This window comes from Astatotilapia calliptera, chromosome 5, assembly GCF_900246225.1.
Source record: "Astatotilapia calliptera chromosome 5, fAstCal1.2, whole genome shotgun sequence".
NCBI classification, from domain to species: Eukaryota; Metazoa; Chordata; class Actinopteri; order Cichliformes; family Cichlidae; genus Astatotilapia; species Astatotilapia calliptera.
The window spans coordinates 9,168,531-9,185,874 of NC_039306.1; the positions used below are offsets into that span (position 1 = coordinate 9,168,531).

Genomic DNA, 17,344 nt, shown 5'->3' on the forward strand with positions numbered 1-17,344 from the left:
GCTGCATGTTTGGGCTAACAAGTTCTTGTTGTACTAGCTCCCATGTGAACTCATCCTTATATTTAATGAGTGTGCGTCAGATTGTGAGAGCAACCCCCCCACCCCCCACCCCTTTTTTAAGACCTCATGAAACATTCAGTAGGCCGGTCTCAGCACTGGGAAAACAATCGGCAGATAACCAGAGGTGGAGGAAAAAGGGAGAGAGGCGAGAGGAGGAAGAGGAGAGGTGATGGGGAAAGAAATGTGAGCTACAGCTGAATGTTTCATGAGTGGCACACAGAAGATAAGTCAGACTGACAACAACTCTGCTGCCGCTGCACTCACTCTTCCCCATTAGGTTCTCCTCCTCTGCCAGTCCCTCCCACTCTCTATCACTTTTAACACTCCTGTCTTTCACCTGTCTGCTCAGGCATCCTGTTTCTCAGACTCATAGCGGATGTTTCACACTGCTGCACAAAACAAAGCTGTACAAAGGTGGGCTTCCCGTTACTGGCCTAGTTATTCAACCATCAGAAGTGCAGCAACTGGGCCGGAAAGAACAATGCACAAAGGAATTATCTATGCCAAAAGATAAGCAGCATTGATCAGAATTGGTCGGGTTTGTGACCGAAAAAATCTCTAGTTTTAATCCTCTCACCACAGAGAAAAAAGGGAGTCCAGTGTTGCGAAACTGAATGATGTACCCGACATGACCTCCCAACCGAAATGTAATGGGCTTTTCAAATTTCTGACTTTCTTGCATGTCTAGCTTTTAGGGACTTTCTTTAAACATTTTGGAGAACAACTGATTTCTTCTTTTCTGCAAGCACAGCTGAGATCTGATTAGAGATCTAAATTCTGCTTTGTCCACAAAAGCCACAGGACTGTGGCTCAGTAGGACCACTCTCTCTGATATCAATTTAAATAAATGAATTCATGTTCTGTTCTGTCCTGCAGTTTTACCTTAAATTTATGCGTCTTACATTTTACCAAAGAACTGGAAATGAAAGTTTTCAGCTGACAAAAAATAACTCTGTATGTTACACAGCTTTTTGTTAATTGGGTTTTAGCACTGTGAATGATTCTGCTTACCTGCGGAGGAGTAGTTTGGGGTGGTTCTTGCTCTCCAGATTGCGTTCTATAAGATCTGAGAGCAGATGTTTCAGGATGTCTGTGGCGTACTCCAGCCGTCCCTGCAGAGCGGTCATGATGAGCGAGGCAACGTAGCCGCGGTCACGCATGGAGAAGGAGCGCTGCAGCTCCAGTGTGCGTATGAATGTCAGCAGGAAAACCTTATTATTCACCAGCTGAGCAAATTGCTTCAAGGCTTTCTCCACATTCGCCTGTCCGCTCCCTGGCACCTGCACGCATCATGCATTTTTGCACACACAGAAAGGTGAGTGCGCTCATTAGATGGTACACACTCATGGATGAGTTATAACAGAAATACAGACCAGAGTAGAAATTCTCCCCTTCAAAGGGTCGGTACAAACCAGAATTACTGGTGTTGCTAAAGCCTTTGCCTAGAAGTGAGTGAAGGTTATGCAAATGTGTAGAGAACTGCCCCACCCTTAAAAGTGTAGATTTAAAGGAATATATAAAAAAATAATAAAAACCTTTTTTGCACTAAATAAAGAACCTTTGTTATGTGTCAAGTGCAATCAGAGGATTTCTAAAGAGTTAATTGGTTCTTAAGAAGTGCTATAATTTGTACCCTAATAATATCTTGATTAAACTATCTTTAATTGGTAACATCAGCCTTGACCTTTACATTCCAAGCTTCTTCTTCTTCTTTTTTTTTTTTTTACACAAAAAAATTAAAAGCCAAATACTTTTTTTTCTCCAGATTTTCTTAAAAACTGAATAGAGAATGCCTCAAAAATTAAATAATTTGCCTATCCTTTGAGACAATAATGAAAACACTTCTTTCAAATGCATTTTAAGAAACAGAAATGACTTCAAACCCAGTAGAAGGCTCAGAGATTAATGGAAGCAAAAAATTCCCAGTATGAGCTGCAGTCAAAAACTCAAATTAAAAACATTAATAAAATTTGGCTATAAGGACACTTCTTGTGAAGGTCTGCACCATTGACAGCTTTGCAGCTGTTTTACAGTAGATTTCCTCCTTGAAGTCCCTTTCTGCCCACTTATGTGCAGGGACCTCGAACTCGAAAGCAAAAATCTACTTCTCTGCAAAACTGACTCAACCTTTATGTCAAGGATAATTACTGGTGGTGAGTTTGGTCTCCACAGTGCCCAAGCTAGAAGAAGGCGCCCCAGGTTAGGAGTGGCACCAGTCAATTGTAAAGCCACAGTCTCCACTCAAACTGCTTCCCATTCTCTTCCCGAAAATGGAAATCAAGTTGCATGGTTGGTGTTTTGACACAGTGGAGCAGATTCAGCAGGCATTACAAATGTGCAAGTTCAAGTGGTCTGAACAGCTCTACCGGTCAGGGATGTGAAAATAGCAGGAGCACTGGAAGTGACCTTGAAATAGAGTGCAGTCAAATTTTAATCAGGTATATTCTTTTGCTTTTTATGGGCAGCGGTCCAAAACTTTTTGACCTCAAACTGATGTGAATATTCTCACAGACAGTTTGACAGCTTTGGCCAAAAAGCCAGTAGCAATTATTTTTGGAGTATACTGAAGCTTTAAGGTCAAGACGTCAGAAAAATGGTTGACACTGCATTCAAGTGTTGCAGCCTCTTCTTCAAAGGTTCCTCACCTCCAGTTCTCTGAGGACAGGATGATCATCTATACCGGGGAAGAGAACTCTCATGGCATAAGTGCGATAATCCAAGTAGGGAATGCCGGCTCTGTCCAGATCACTGGTTAATTCATTGATGTCAGTCTGTAGTTCTGCAAAGGCTGCACATGACACATGTATAAAATGTTTTGCCCAACATTTTAGTAGTGTAAGACAGTAATTCCAAATAAAAAACTTTTACATTTGCATCTTTGAAATTTGATATCTATAGCTTGAATATTAACTATAATTTTGCTCATCTTTTAATTAAGCCACCTTATATAGTGCTGTGAAAAAGCATATGCCTAGTTTTTTGGGGTTTTCAGGTTTCAGTTTTCAGTTTTATTTGTCATATGCAAGTTAGCACAGGGTCAACATTGCAATGAAATGTGTTTGACAAGCAGCAGTCACTCAGCAGCATGGTACAGTAGAAGAAAATATAATAAAATATAATAAAATAAAAAAATAAATAGAAAAATAGTAAAGAGCAAAATATTAGAGAGACGTGGTAAAAGAGAAAAGATGACTAAATATATATGTATCTATAAATATAAATATATGTACACTAGTGATTAAATAAGAAAATCTTGAAAAGAAATATGACGGGGGGCAGATGGGATATTGTTTTATATGCATATTTGTCGTATTTACATGTTTCAGATCAGACAAGCTTTATTGTTAGCCTAAGATGATCCGAGTTAATACAAAATGCAGTTTTCAAATGAGTCATTTTTAAGGGCAAAAAGTTATCCACAGAATATTTTCCTAAAAGTTTTGGAGATCATCCGGATGTTTTCTGGCAGATATGTCTTTGTTCTTTTTGGTTGTCAGTGGTTTTCAACTTGGAGGTCTCCTATGAATGCCATTTTTGCTCAGTCTCTTTCTTATTTTTGAATCATTAATCAATGACCTCAACTGAGGCAAGAGAGGCCTGCAGGTCTTTACATGCTGTCTGGGTTCTTTTGTGACCTCTTGGACAAGTCATCAATGCGCTCTTCCATGTTCTCACTCTGGTTCAGTTGAGCCCCAAAGCCTTAGAAATGCTTTTGTAACCCTTTTTAGACTGATGTCAGTGACTCTGTTTCTCATTTTTCTTTCGATTGTGGCATGATGTGTTTCTTTTTGTGATCTTTTAGCACATTCAATTTGTCAGAAAGAGTCCTGTCAAGGCTGAGTGTAGCTAGTAAAATTGAAGTCAGCTTTTCACAAAATGTGGTTAATCACAGCTAATTCACGATTTAACAAAGAGGGAGGATTACGTTTTTCACATCTCAGGTTATCTGAGCTCTCATGTGATCTGAAACATGTGTGACAAATATGCAATAAAATAAGAAATCAGGAAGCGGGCAAATGCTTTTTCACAGCACTGTAAATCATTTTGTACACATAATTCTGACATAAGCTTTTAAAAGAATATAATGCAATTATACATTTCATGTTAATTTGGGAATATGATTGAGCGGATTTAAGATATTTTTATCTTTTAGTTCGTACTGACCCTCTTTGCACTCCAGAGCCACTCTGGATTCCAGATTGTCCATCTGCATCTGCAGGCGCTTCAAAGTGAGGTCATTCTCATGTGACTTCCGCCTGTAGGCCAGCAGAACTATTACAACGATGATGAGGAGCAGCCCTCCTCCAGCTGTGATACTGAGGATAGCAGGAAGGGTGAGCAGGCTGTCGGATCGGATGTGAACCTCTCCTGGAGAGATGTGGAGTCCGCCGACTTGAACCTGAATAATTGCACGATAAAATTGAAAGATTTAAAGATTTTCAATAAAATCTTTAAAATATGTTCAAAAAAAGGCAAAGCCAAAAAATAAATAAATAAAATGATCACATCAAATGTTAAAGATTTGCCTGTATAGTTGCCTTTGAATAAACTAATATCCAGGCACACACACTTACTTTTCTTTTAATAGCTCTACTGTCAATACTTGCAAGAGTGCATGTCAATAATTGTAGAAGGCAATGTTCGCTACTTTGGAACCTACTAGACCATGAGTGACAAACAATGACAGAAAGCCAACAACTAAGTGAAAGCCTGTCAATGACCCACAAATACAGACAAGCACTGACCTGCAGAGAGTGACCCACATTCATGCAGACAGGGAAACAGATGGACAGACAGACAGAGAATTGCCGGATAGGCACAGAGTTGAAACTGACCAGGACTTTGTGTTGCCCGGTGAGGTTTGGTGGCTCACAGAGTAACTGAGTGTCCGACACAGTAAGAGAACAAGGTGTATCCCCGATCAGCACCGTGTAGTTGAGCCTAGCTCCACCAGATGCAGATGGCACCAGGTTACGTCCCTGCAACATATAATATAAAATTTAAATATATCAAGCACATTTCACATTTTAAGACCAAACAGCTCAAACATTAAACCTGAACTCTGTACTGAGAATCTTAAAAAAACAATATTTGTTTGATCTAAGAGATCCAATTAAAAACATGATTCTGTGCATGAACTATTTGACCAGACAAGCAACTGTTCACCAGAAAAATAGTATGCTTTAGCATCATTCAATGTTTATGCATCAGTGGAGTTAGTGTAAACAGCTATAAGGGCATTCACAGAGCACATCACCTGCCAGGGCCTAGGCGCTACTTTGCAAGTTTGCAAAGAACCAAAAGTTAATTGGTTTTTCTGGTCCCCATTCTGCACCTTTCCACCAAGTTTTATGAAATTCAGCTTGGGTAGTTTTTGCATATTCTTGCTGAGAGACAAAACAAACAGCACTGATCACATCCCTTTGCCTTGGCTTTTGTCTTGCGAAGAAGGCTTTCTGTCAGTTTCTGTACTGCACTGCGGACTGCCACAGAGTCTATTTTTTATTTTTTTTTGCAAGAAAGCTGCTAAATTATTTTAGCTAACAAAGGCAGATTACTTCAAGACACAAACCAATATGCCATGCTGTTCTCTCTTGGCAAACGTAGCTAAAGATTTAACTTCCTTGCAGTGGCACATGAAAGTAAAGGGAAGAAAAGTAAGGCAGAAAAAAATTATTTTAAAAAGTACAAAAGAAGTGTTGTCCGTTCTTTGACAGGAAGCATTTGAGTTCACAGGGAGAAGAACATCAGACAGAAAAAGTCAGCAGTTATGTCCACCGTGGTCTGAAATATTTATTAAAAAGGCATAAAAATTAATGGGGAAACAGAGGGGTTGATGTGTGTGGAAGAAATAAAATCTGATCAAATGGGATAAGATTTTTTTGATCACTGAATCAAGCAACAGACTATTTATAGCACTGAGCATAAGGATAGAATTACATTAGGTTATGTGTACTGAAGATAAAACAAATGCTGTTATGAAAGCCACTTAGTGTTTTTAAGGTTTTGCCTTACTCTGAAATGGGAACTGAAACTAGACTCATTTCTGGGAAGCTCTCCATCAACTTACTTTGAGTATGATGGGAGCTCCAGGTTTCTGCTCCAAAACACCCGAAAGGCTGAGGGGCTCCAGGTAAGGGTTGGGGTAGTAGACAAAGCTTGTGTTGTTATAGGTGAGCAGAGCTTGGACATTGTTGAAGACAAATCCAAACTCATCCACATGTTTCACTGTCTCATGGTCTGTGGTGTACTCCACCTTCAGAGATGGAGCGAAGCAGCTGATGGTGGTTGTGTTCAGAACTTTGCACACCTGGAGAAGAATCAGATCAGGTTTTTTAAGTTACACCACATTATCCACAACCTGACAATGTAGTGAGTGAAATATTACAGCAGCCAGACTGTACGTATTATGATATACAAGTTTTATATCTTCCAGTAATTATTCATTTAACCTCAAAGGAAAATTAAGTACAGCAATTAATGAAGCACCACTTGTAGTTTTTATATATGTAGGAACCATTTTTGCTAAATAGATCTGAACAGATGTCTCACTTCGTGCCCAAATGTTATACTACTAATAACTATCCTGTTATTTCGAACATCCAGATGTTAGACCCTTTAAAATCCTATTCAACTTGCATATTAACAGAATAATATCTACTAGAATCTGTTTCATATTAAGCCAATCACTCGATTACGAGAGTGAAATTCTGTGGGCTTTTTCGCCCCTATACTTCTTCAAAGTCTCCTTTAAAAATGAGCTGTCCCTTTAAATTTCACCAGCTTGACACCAGTTTCTAGTTAGCTTTAGTCAGATCTAGTTTTGCACAGAAAGCTATTTGAAGTAAATTAAATGCTTTTGTGATTCTTAACATTTTCAAGTAATTCCAGTTATGTTTTCGAGATATGTGTGATAAAGATGCTGCCCTCATTAAATTCACCAGTGACCCTTTTCTAGCAGCCGTTTCGGGTTAAAGTTCAACTTTAATCCCTTCAGATCTCAGCTTTGCCAGTAACACTGTCGAACATGCAGCTTTAATTGACTGGCTGAAAATTTGGGCTGGCATCGTTAACACATCATTTAATTGGCTCTGGGCAAACTTCTCACATACAACATGTTCCACATAAAAACACCCTAATTTATCAAACACAAAAACTGAAGGTCCTTGTTTTCTCTTACATTCGTGCAAGCAAATAATGCCATCATTCTCTCTCTGGCATCTCTGCAATAGTTATCTTTTCTGCCAGGGTGCAGTCCTAAAGCAAATCCATGACTAGTAAGAAGTGGAAAACTTGCTCCCAAAGGACCCTGGTCTTTTGCCAACAGGGTCCCAACACTTTATAACAATCAATCACTTTGAGCGACCTGCCTGAGCAGTTCAGGCGAGCAGAATTAGCTCCATAAATCACCTCCAAAAGTGAGTTGTTCATCCATATCATTTTTTAAATCTTCTTTTGGAATGATCCTTTATGTAAACCTGTTCTCACTTCTTTTTTCCTCCCCAAACCTCTTCCTCTTCAATCACATTATAAAAATGATTATACCACAGCACTGAATCTGTCTAAATACAATCATAACAAATCACAGATTTAGAGTAAATTTATTGACGTATGCTTTTTAAAAACTAAATATAACTATAAATCAGCAGTTTTTACACTCACATTGACAGATTCATGCCCAGCATATTTGACTCTGACGCGTGGTTCCTGAACTACATCCAGATTGGTGCCAGTCACGGTCAGAGTGGTGTGTCCACTGTTTAGAGGAAAGAAATACATATTTATTGTTCAAACAAGCACATACGTGCACAATGCTCTCAAAGCAACCTGCTGAAATGCTGCTGCTTTTTCATCATGATTTAAATTAGAATGATAACCACAGAGACATCTGTGTTTTTAAACATTTCCCAGAAAACCTGCATTAATGCAGGCTTGAGGAGGAATAGCTGGGATGGTAGCTCAGGCTTTGTTATTGGACAGATCAAACGGAGAACCAGCTGGCTGCTATTTTATATTCATCCATAACTGCGAGACTGGCATAGCACGAATACAGGTGCTGCTTGTTTACATATCTGCGCTAGATGTGATTAAAATAAACAACACGCTGTAATCTCTGAATAACCTGAACTGCAGTGCGAGCTTAGAAAAATGTGGAAGTAGAAAGTCGGAAAAGTGAGACAAAGAGGTCAAAATACAGGAGAGGTGGAAAAATGCTTAAAAAAACTGGTCGGTCAAGTCAGCCTGACAGAGTGCCAATCCTTCTCTTCTCACACTTCAAAGGCTACCTAAGCTTGTAGTGCCTCATAGTGGGAATGCAGATTCATGATGAGGGCTCTTGATTGCAGCTCCACAAAGCTCCTCCTGTCACTAGGCTGAGGGCCAGGGTGTCTCTCTGAAGTCTAATCTGCAGGGACGTAGTGCCGAGTAATCCCACCCTAACTCAAATTAAGTGCCATCTTTTATTTAGCAGAGTCCAGGTAGTGCACCCTTCAACTGCGATACAAATGTTCACGTAGCAGGTTCATTATTGTAATATTAACTGCATAGAACTCATTCATGTAGAATCGTGAATATTTGAGTCAAAGATGGTTTGTTTGGGGGTTTTTTTTGACTATGATTGTTTATATAGATAACAATGTTGTGGCCAGTGACTTGATAATATCTCTGCAACCCTGACAGTATTGCCAAACTCTCAGATTTCCTAAGAGACTTTCTATGAAGAGCTGTATTATTAATCCCATTGTACCGAAACTGGCTTCAATTCACGGAGGAGTTGTTTGTGAGATAATTCTCAATATATAGGAGTAAATGGAGCTTAACACCTAAATTACCTGCTTCTTGACAAAGAAAGCCAATGCCACATTACTTTGGTCAGAAATGATTAGTTTTAACAAATAATGTAGGGTGCCCTGTTTCTTTGGGTATTAAAAGGGTAGCTGTTCTCTAGCTGTCTAAATTGTCCTCTACGCCCTGGTTAGAGGACTAAAGGACCACTACTCCTCCATTGCCAAAAGAAATGGGAGGACTAGGGCCAAGTGATGGGCCAAGAGGGATTGGGCTTTAGTCAATGAACACTGAAGCTTATCTGTGCAGTGCAGTCCTGGAACAACATCTGTATTTCATAATATTGTGTTGTTGTCTTGGACTTCTTTATGTTGAGAAGTGTTTTTATTTTTTATCCTTTCAGGTTACGTGCATGAGTGGGCCAGAACATTTGAAATGGCTAACCAGCACAAAACTATTACTGTTACCACGGTCCATATAATTAAATTAACACCTCTGTGACAGCATCAATAAAAACTGAACATTATAGCCTTCGTAAAAAGGAAACTTTATGGGAATTGTACCCATTTTTTGAGAAAAGTGAATCACACATAGTACAAGTTTTTCTGTGCCACTGACTTTACACATAGATTCACAACTTGTGTGTGGGTGTTGATTTAATCTAAATGAAGTATTGGATATTTATGACAGAAAACAGTTAAACATGAAGTGCATGAAGTCCTCTTTCACACATGCATCATCTGCAACACATTTTGCAACATGAAAACTGTCACTTGCAAGATGAGATCATTTGCACTTTTTTAATTGTCACACGTTCCTATGATTAGGCTAGTAACAGCGTTTATTCAGTACTTAATTTTTTTATGTTACCTGGTAATGCTCCACAGGGGCTCAATGCGCTGTACTGTGGGGTCTTCTATGTACTCAAAGGTCAGACTTCCAGGAACCTTGGCGCGGTCAACACTCAAACTGACTTGCACTGGCCCCGCTCCAGTCACCGATGGAGCAGAGAAGCACACAATCTCTGACTTGGTCCTCCTGGTGAGATTACCAAAAGAGAGATTTATTCATGCCTTTGATTGTGACTGCCCACTCAGTGCTGCAGTGGCAGACTTCACGTCACTATGAGCCATGCGCATTACGGTGAGAGGAGAGGATTCATTATAGTCTGTCCCATCTCTTCCTCGTTACAGACACATTAGGGATGGAACACTGTAATTAGAGGGTGCTCAAATTAATGGCTTCCTTGCCTCACCCACCTGACTGCTACAATGTGAGGCATTTTGAACTTTAAATAGATATCTATAAATACACAGAGAACAAAACTTACTACAGTGAGTTTCATCATCTCCTCACTAATTATCAAAGACTTTTAATTTAACGCACAGACACATAATTGTATCAAAGGTGTGCTTTTTTAAAAGAGTGACCTCATACAGTTTTTAATTGATATTAGTGAAGGCTAAATCTTTAATATTGTGCAGAGGCAATCTAAATTTAGTGCTTGTGAGTCAGGAATCATTTTTAATGTGAGATTAAGATGATGTCAAGGGGTTATATTACTCACCTGTATAGCTCACATGTCTGATTACCAAAGTACACATTAACGGTACTGCCAGCTCCTAGATTCTCCCCGACTACAGTGACCTTGGTGCCCCCAGATTCAGGTCCTCGGCCTGGAGTCAGTGCCAACATTGCAGGGGTCTTTGGAAGAAAAAGAAAATCATTCATGTTTCATTTAGCATACGTGCCAACGCAGAATACAATATGTCTTATTAACTGTGTGATTCTGATAAACCCTGTTCTTCCAGCCTTGGCTCAGTAAGTCTCTGTAGAACTAAAAAGTTAAGAGCAAAATTGTTATAAACGGTAGACCAAGGTCTAATAATTTATTGAGTATCAAGGCTATAATTATTTTAAAAACGAGTAATACTACACCACATGCTCAGAAACAGAGCCCTCTTTGGGATAAGGTGCAATAAACCAGAACATTGTTTTCATCAGCCACTAACAAAAATACCACAGTTGAAAAGTCATTCCTAATTATTTTTTAAACTGTCTTGTGCACAGTCTGTGCTGCACTTAAAATGCATTGAGAGTCTTATTCTCTTCCTTGCCAGTTGATGATTGCAGTTGCCTGAACCGATCGAACTGGTTAGCTTTTACCTACAATCATACAAACACTTCGCGTTTATTTTGGAAAAAGTGGACAAGTTACACGTGTTTCAGTGTCAGAGTTACCACAAAGGAGTAGAGCTGGGAAGACTGTGCTCGTAGCTCTGGTCTACATTCGCCAACACACAGCATAACTGGACCTGGAGTACTTCCTTCAGGAGCTGCAGCCATCTCACACACAATCCTTTCAAGACAAAAAAGTAAAAAAACAAAATATGTATGTGGGTGCACAAAAACACAGGCATCATGCATAATAGTAATAGCAGCATCCAGGCATACACACAGAAGAATCACTGCACTGCATCACATTTGTTATGAAGTGCACTGCCGGAAGATGGCCGGTGTGATTGAGGTAGACTTTCATGGAAGTTGTGGGTCAATACAGAAGCCCATCTTTCTTCTGAATGGGAAACCTATAACAGCAGTATAACTCAAATGATAAACTACACCCCTCCCCATCTCCAGCACGATTGCCACCCACCATTACCTCCGGTTACCATGACAACATAGTGGATTCTTCAATAAATCAGTATTGCCTGTCAGGTCAATAAGATAAAGTACGCCATGAATAAGTCATTATAGCAACTGACCCCACGCTGAAATTAATGGTAGTAACAGCTGTAATGCCATGTTTTAAAGCACTGTTTGTGCCAAATGAATGGCCCTGCCAAATGCACAGCTCTGCACAAGAAACTTGTCCTGCGATACAATAAGAGCACCCAATGAATCGTCCCTGCCCAGCCCTTCTATTCATACATCACGTGAGTTTTCCAATTTTCTGCTGGCATGTTTTTTTTCCCTTTTTTTTTTTACCCCCCCTTCTTTAGAAGGATATAAATAAAGTCCCTGCAGCCTGAGCCCAATTGCATTACATGGCTGTGAGAGAAACACATGGCTAACAGATTGTCCCTCCAGTCAGCGACATGCAACGCATTTCAATTACAGCTGTGCCGACAGCCTTATAACGACAATGACACAAAGACTGTCTCTTCCTTTGGCTCTGACTGCACCAGAGCAATACAAAGAACCATGCACAATCCTACAACCTGATGAGGCATCACAGAGTATCCAGCTTATTCAGAATGTGCTAGTGTCTTTATGGGGAAAAAAATATGTAGAAAGAAGGAGATAGGGAGAGTGCACGCATTTATTTAATAGTACTATATCAGTACTATTTATTAGTACTGGAGGGGAGGAGTTTCTCTTACTGTTCTGCAGTGATGTATCCCTCCTCCTGTGGTGTGCACTGCACTCCTGCCACTTCCACGTTACCAACCAGCTCAGAGAAGGATAGACCAAGGTTCAAGCCCTGGATTGTCACCAGGGTGCCCCCTTCCAAAGGTCCAGCAACTGGGTTGACCTACATAGAAGAGAGGAATTAAATAAATTAAATAAATATTATAAAGCTTTATTCTTGTACATATTTTTTGAATAATTCTTGTATATTTTTTTCCACATAAATAATGTGCACTTCCATACTGGAAAAAAAGATGCTATAAAAGAGAGTTAAACTTGGCCAAACCCAAAAGAATTTCAATTATCATAAAATGCAAACACTTTAAGTTCTTACTAAAAATTTGGCTTTGAGCACTGCCTTAAAATATAGGCTTTTGACTATTTTGATCAAGAAATATTGTCCTATAATATGTGGAATAGTAGAATCACACTTTAAAAACTTAAAACTGGATCTGTGTAGCCTTTCTTTATTCTTGGGAAGCAAATATTAAGTAAATATACCATAAGTCTGTGTGTGAAATGCTCAGCTTTCATAGCAACTGGGTCTCTTCAGAAAACCTTGAAATCCACCATAATTCCAAGCAAACTTTAATGAATAATGCAGTGAATAACAAAGCCTTGAGAAAACCTATTCACAGCCCTTTCCAGTGTCAAGTTAACCATCCCAGCAGGAAACCTTTGGACCTACAGAACAGAACAGGAGCAATGCCGGAGCAACACTCCCTCCACTCCCAAGCAGCGCTCAGTAGTTGATTCATTCGGCTGCAGCTCCTTCAAAAACCCCAATAATGTGACAGGAACATCAAAGGCTCCCGGCTCTTTGAAGTGGAAGAGCCTTGCATCTCTGTGCCTGACCCACTGCGCCTCATTCAAGAGAATGAACAGGAGTTTGTGACATAAAAGATCCATCATCACTTTCTAAACAGACTGAATACGTTTAGCTGTCAAGCACTTAGGGTATTCAGCTGGTGTGGAACAAAATGTAAGATAGGCTCAGGTAAACAAGCACTTGGAAGAAAAACTGGAAGTTGGCCACAGAGAAAATTAGAGTTATTTATTGATATGTACAGTATGAACTACTTGTATTTGTTAAAAAGATGTCTGGCATGTGGTTTTCGGATAGTATTATGTACAGATAAAAGATGTGATTTCGGAAAGTAACTTCTCAAAATCTTCGAACAGAGTTAGACTTTTTTTGTCGCTCTAAGGTCTATCAACCTGTTTCTCTATGTCTCGCTTGCTGTAATGGCAAATAGAAGCAAAATCAGGTATTTTATCCACTATAATAACCTGGTTCAACTCAGTTTCTCTGACAGACATGTTTTCAAACATGATAGTGATGGAGTTATTTTAATGCAATGAGTTATTTTCTCTCTTTCCTTTGAATTTTAAAAAGAAATTAAATAGAACATTTACTTATAAATTGCTGGATCTTAGCACACAACTACTACAAATTTGTACCCAGGTCCCAGAAACCACTTCTAAACTAACGTCCTTCTTAGCTAACCACTTAATTAACTACTTAGCTGTGTTTGCATTATTTGAATTCACCATATGCTTAAACTTGATGGCTCAATAGGATGACTCAGCAACAGACAACCCAAGTGCACTAATGAGCCACAGACCTCCGTAATGCGTGGGTTGGTGCATTTGACATTCCTGGCAGAAAGATCCAGCCAGCGGCTAGCGTAAGGGGAAATGGGAGGACAGTGCTGCTTCATGGTGCACCGGCCCTCACCGCTACACCAGCCACACTGGAACTTCCTCTCTGCCCGCAGACACATGCCACAGCTGTCCCGTAGGGCACTGCATTTGTAGAGATGCACTGTAGGATAACAGAGACAACAGTGTAACAATACTGTAATATATGAAAACCTATAAAATATACTGTACACGCACCAAAATTTAGACCAGCAGGGAGTGCAATTTGGTAAACTAAAAAATTTTATGAAATAACAAAAGAGAACACAAACTCAAACAGTTGCTTTTCACTGTCATCGCCACAAATAACTGCAAAGTCATCATGTGTATTCAATAAAAATAATTTAATAAGGCATGTTTATGCACATGGCCTATTTCAAGGATTAAGAAAAAGATCATGAGTAATCCAATAAACCCGTCTTTGAAGTTTGCCTTTTACATCCTTTCCAGTAAGTAACCTTTATTTATACCCATGTAAATGAACTTCCTTAAATAACAGCAAGGCCTGTTAAAATTCATGGCATGCATATATTTTGGTCAATGGGGATGTATTTAATGTACCACCCACCATGACAGCTGACAAGCACCTTTCCGTGCAGGATGATGGACAAGAAACCAAAAGCGGCAGTAAGAGCCAAGCTGAGCAAATATGAAAAATCATCCTTCACCCCTTCAGGTGTACAAGTGATTGGGTGCTCTTTGATAACACTCCCTGCTATTGTGAACTTTCTCTCAAGGCCCTTCAGGAGCCTTCAAGTGCTTTCTATGACCCATCTATACCCTGTAGATTGAGTGTTTTACACTTCTCTGGTATGGCAGTGATAGATGACAGAGGCACCTTTAATCTTCTCTGGATTGTCAATGATGAAATTGCCGTTCCATACAATGGAGAGGTCCACTGCCAGGTCACTGATCTTCACACCCTCGTACATGTACTGAAAAGCAGAAACCAAAAGTAAGAGAGTGTTCAGAATAGGGGGGAGAGGGGAATTCAAAGGGAGACAGGGCACAGAGTATAAAAAAGATGGAGAGAGACAGAGTAGGGAAAATGAGGGGATGAAAGGGCAGCAGCGAGACAATGCTTTTAACCATCTGTCATTTCTGCCATGGTTGTCTGCTCCTCTACTCTTTGACATGTAGGGACGCAAACCCAGGCTGGGGTGGCCGATCATCCACATCTGAAGAAAAATGGCCTTTTCATACATTGTCACAGAGTGCCAAGGTGTGCTTTTCCATTGAAATTTAGCCTGTGATTTGTATTGTGTAAAAAATTGGGCAAGAAATATCCTGCGCTCCTCCATAACTTATGCCATTCAAACTGAGATACGGTTTTGAGATACAGTCGTATAGTTGTGGTGTATTTCGTTTTTAACCATGCAACAATTTTCCCTTCTCTCCTTCGTTACTTCCCTGTTACTCCCCTTCTTTCTCTTACATGCTTTTCACAATTCCTTATCACTTTCCCTTTCCTCTACTTTTGCCTCGGTGTGCTTGACACTTCAGGCGGTATTCACTGATGCTGATATACCCTATGTACCTTGCCTACACAGCATCCAAGCCGTCTGCCTCATTTGACAGCTGTGAGACTCCCGCTGGGAGTGTTTGAGGTCATACCGAGCTGTTCTGGCACTGCACACTGGTGCTGTTGAAGCGGAGCGCCGTGACACGGTGGCTGACACCCTGCACATTCACCACACACTCATAGCCCCGCTGGCCCGACTGTGGCTGAGGAAGGTTCCGGGCCCTCAGGGTAATGGGTCGAACCTCACCAGCCGGAATGAGAATTTCTCCAGAGTTAAGAAGCTGAGGACATGCCTGTGAAAGGAACATACGAAGAACTGCAATTTTACTTTTTACAGTAAATACGTATCAACTGCCTCAATATTAAACAGGTAGCATTTATGATATTTTCAAAGTTAGCTTCCTTATGACAGATTGAGCTGTGTATCTAAAACACACACATTATAGTTTCTGTACACTAGTCTATGTTGGTTTGCATGCACATCTGTTTGTTTTGTTGAGTGTAGCCTAATATGACATAATCCATATGAATCTGTAATATGACTCAGGGATTAGTGGGGCAAAGAAATCACTAATCCAAATAGACTTTGCATTCACATGGTGCATCATTTTTCTACAGTAAAGTTGATTGATATGTAGGAACTCACTACCTCTTCAGCTATATCAGCTAGACTCTATTCCAGAGTTCAAATCTCACCTGTTTACGTTCACATATCAAGTACAACCCTGTTTTCTACTCTATTAAGCATTTAATTATCTATATTATTACTAGGAATTGTATGGACAGGTGGCTCTTTGCTGAAATATTTTCACAACATATTGACGAACTGCCATTAAACTGCTGCATGATTAGTAAGGATAATACAGTCTTTGGTAAACCTCTGAGTTTTCTTCTAATATCACTAGTAGTACACAGTTTCCTCTAATCAGCTAAAATATATAACATCCTCCAGGATGGATTGGCAAAAATATTTTTATACATATTTATACTAAAGTTCCTGAAAGACCAATTATCATGACATTTGACAAAAAAATGATTCAAAGTATTCATTATGAAAAAAAGTATTCACAATTTTTTAAATTCTGTCATCTACAGCTTTTATATGCTTTTAATGTGAATAGCACTTTGGTTTATGACTAAACACTTGGAAAACTAATGAAATTCTCTTTAGTTGCTAATGTGCTTAGTGCTGACCGTTAATATGCAAAAAAACTAAGTGGAAGATGATATTTGCTAAAATGAGCATGTTAGGGTGCTGATCGAACCATCCTTCTCCCCGTATGGCTTTGCAAGGCCACTGGTGTGGCTGTAAGGTTTTTATCCTAATGATTCTTTGCAGAGAATGTGTTTTTGTTTACTTGGATTTCTACCTTTAAGGCAAAAGTGTCATATATCATCAGAAAAATTGTGTTCCTGAAAGCAAGACTTCAATCTGCTCTAGTATTTCTATGAAAGTACCTCCGAGGCGTTGACTCTGCCCTCCTGGAAAGAACAGCTGCTTGGGTCGTGCGTGCACAGGTTGCGGTATTTACACCAGTGACAGCGAAAAGTGCTGTTTACACAGGACAGACACCTGCAGGACAAAATGAACACATTATGACAGACTGTTCACTAAGTGTGCCATGCAACACTACCGCATTTACACAGATTGTAAACCCTGCCCATCATCTGCATGTTCCCTTTCTCAGACTTCGTAAAGGACTGCAGACGGGAGACTAATGAAGGATTGTGCTGAATTTATCTTGACACTCTCTTTTATGAAGATGTCCTCAGGCAGCATGAATGTGTTTTGTTTTTTTTTGTTTGTGCGTAACAAAGCATTACCTTCAGCTTGAAATATTGGTAGGAGAGAAACCGTTCACATGT

General features: G+C 39.7%; 1 protein-coding gene across 1 annotated transcript in view; it reads right to left on the reverse strand.

Annotated features, from left to right (window-relative positions):
* The window catches only part of LOC113022072 (plexin-A2-like), an 87,255-nt gene that overhangs the window by 13,671 nt on the left and 56,240 nt on the right, over positions 1–17,344 (reverse strand). Inside the window, exons 9-22 of the mRNA XM_026167080.1 lie at positions 16,937–17,051; positions 15,571–15,771; positions 14,795–14,891; positions 13,881–14,080; positions 12,228–12,379; positions 11,086–11,203; positions 10,412–10,548; positions 9,715–9,882; positions 7,723–7,816; positions 6,131–6,370; positions 4,896–5,039; positions 4,225–4,459; positions 2,706–2,848; positions 1,072–1,340 (exon numbers count right to left, since the gene is read on the reverse strand). Coding sequence (XP_026022865.1) covers positions 1,072–1,340; positions 2,706–2,848; positions 4,225–4,459; positions 4,896–5,039; positions 6,131–6,370; positions 7,723–7,816; positions 9,715–9,882; positions 10,412–10,548; positions 11,086–11,203; positions 12,228–12,379; positions 13,881–14,080; positions 14,795–14,891; positions 15,571–15,771; positions 16,937–17,051 — 2,313 coding nt within the window. The remainder of the gene's footprint in view (positions 1–1,071; positions 1,341–2,705; positions 2,849–4,224; positions 4,460–4,895; positions 5,040–6,130; positions 6,371–7,722; positions 7,817–9,714; positions 9,883–10,411; positions 10,549–11,085; positions 11,204–12,227; positions 12,380–13,880; positions 14,081–14,794; positions 14,892–15,570; positions 15,772–16,936; positions 17,052–17,344) is intronic.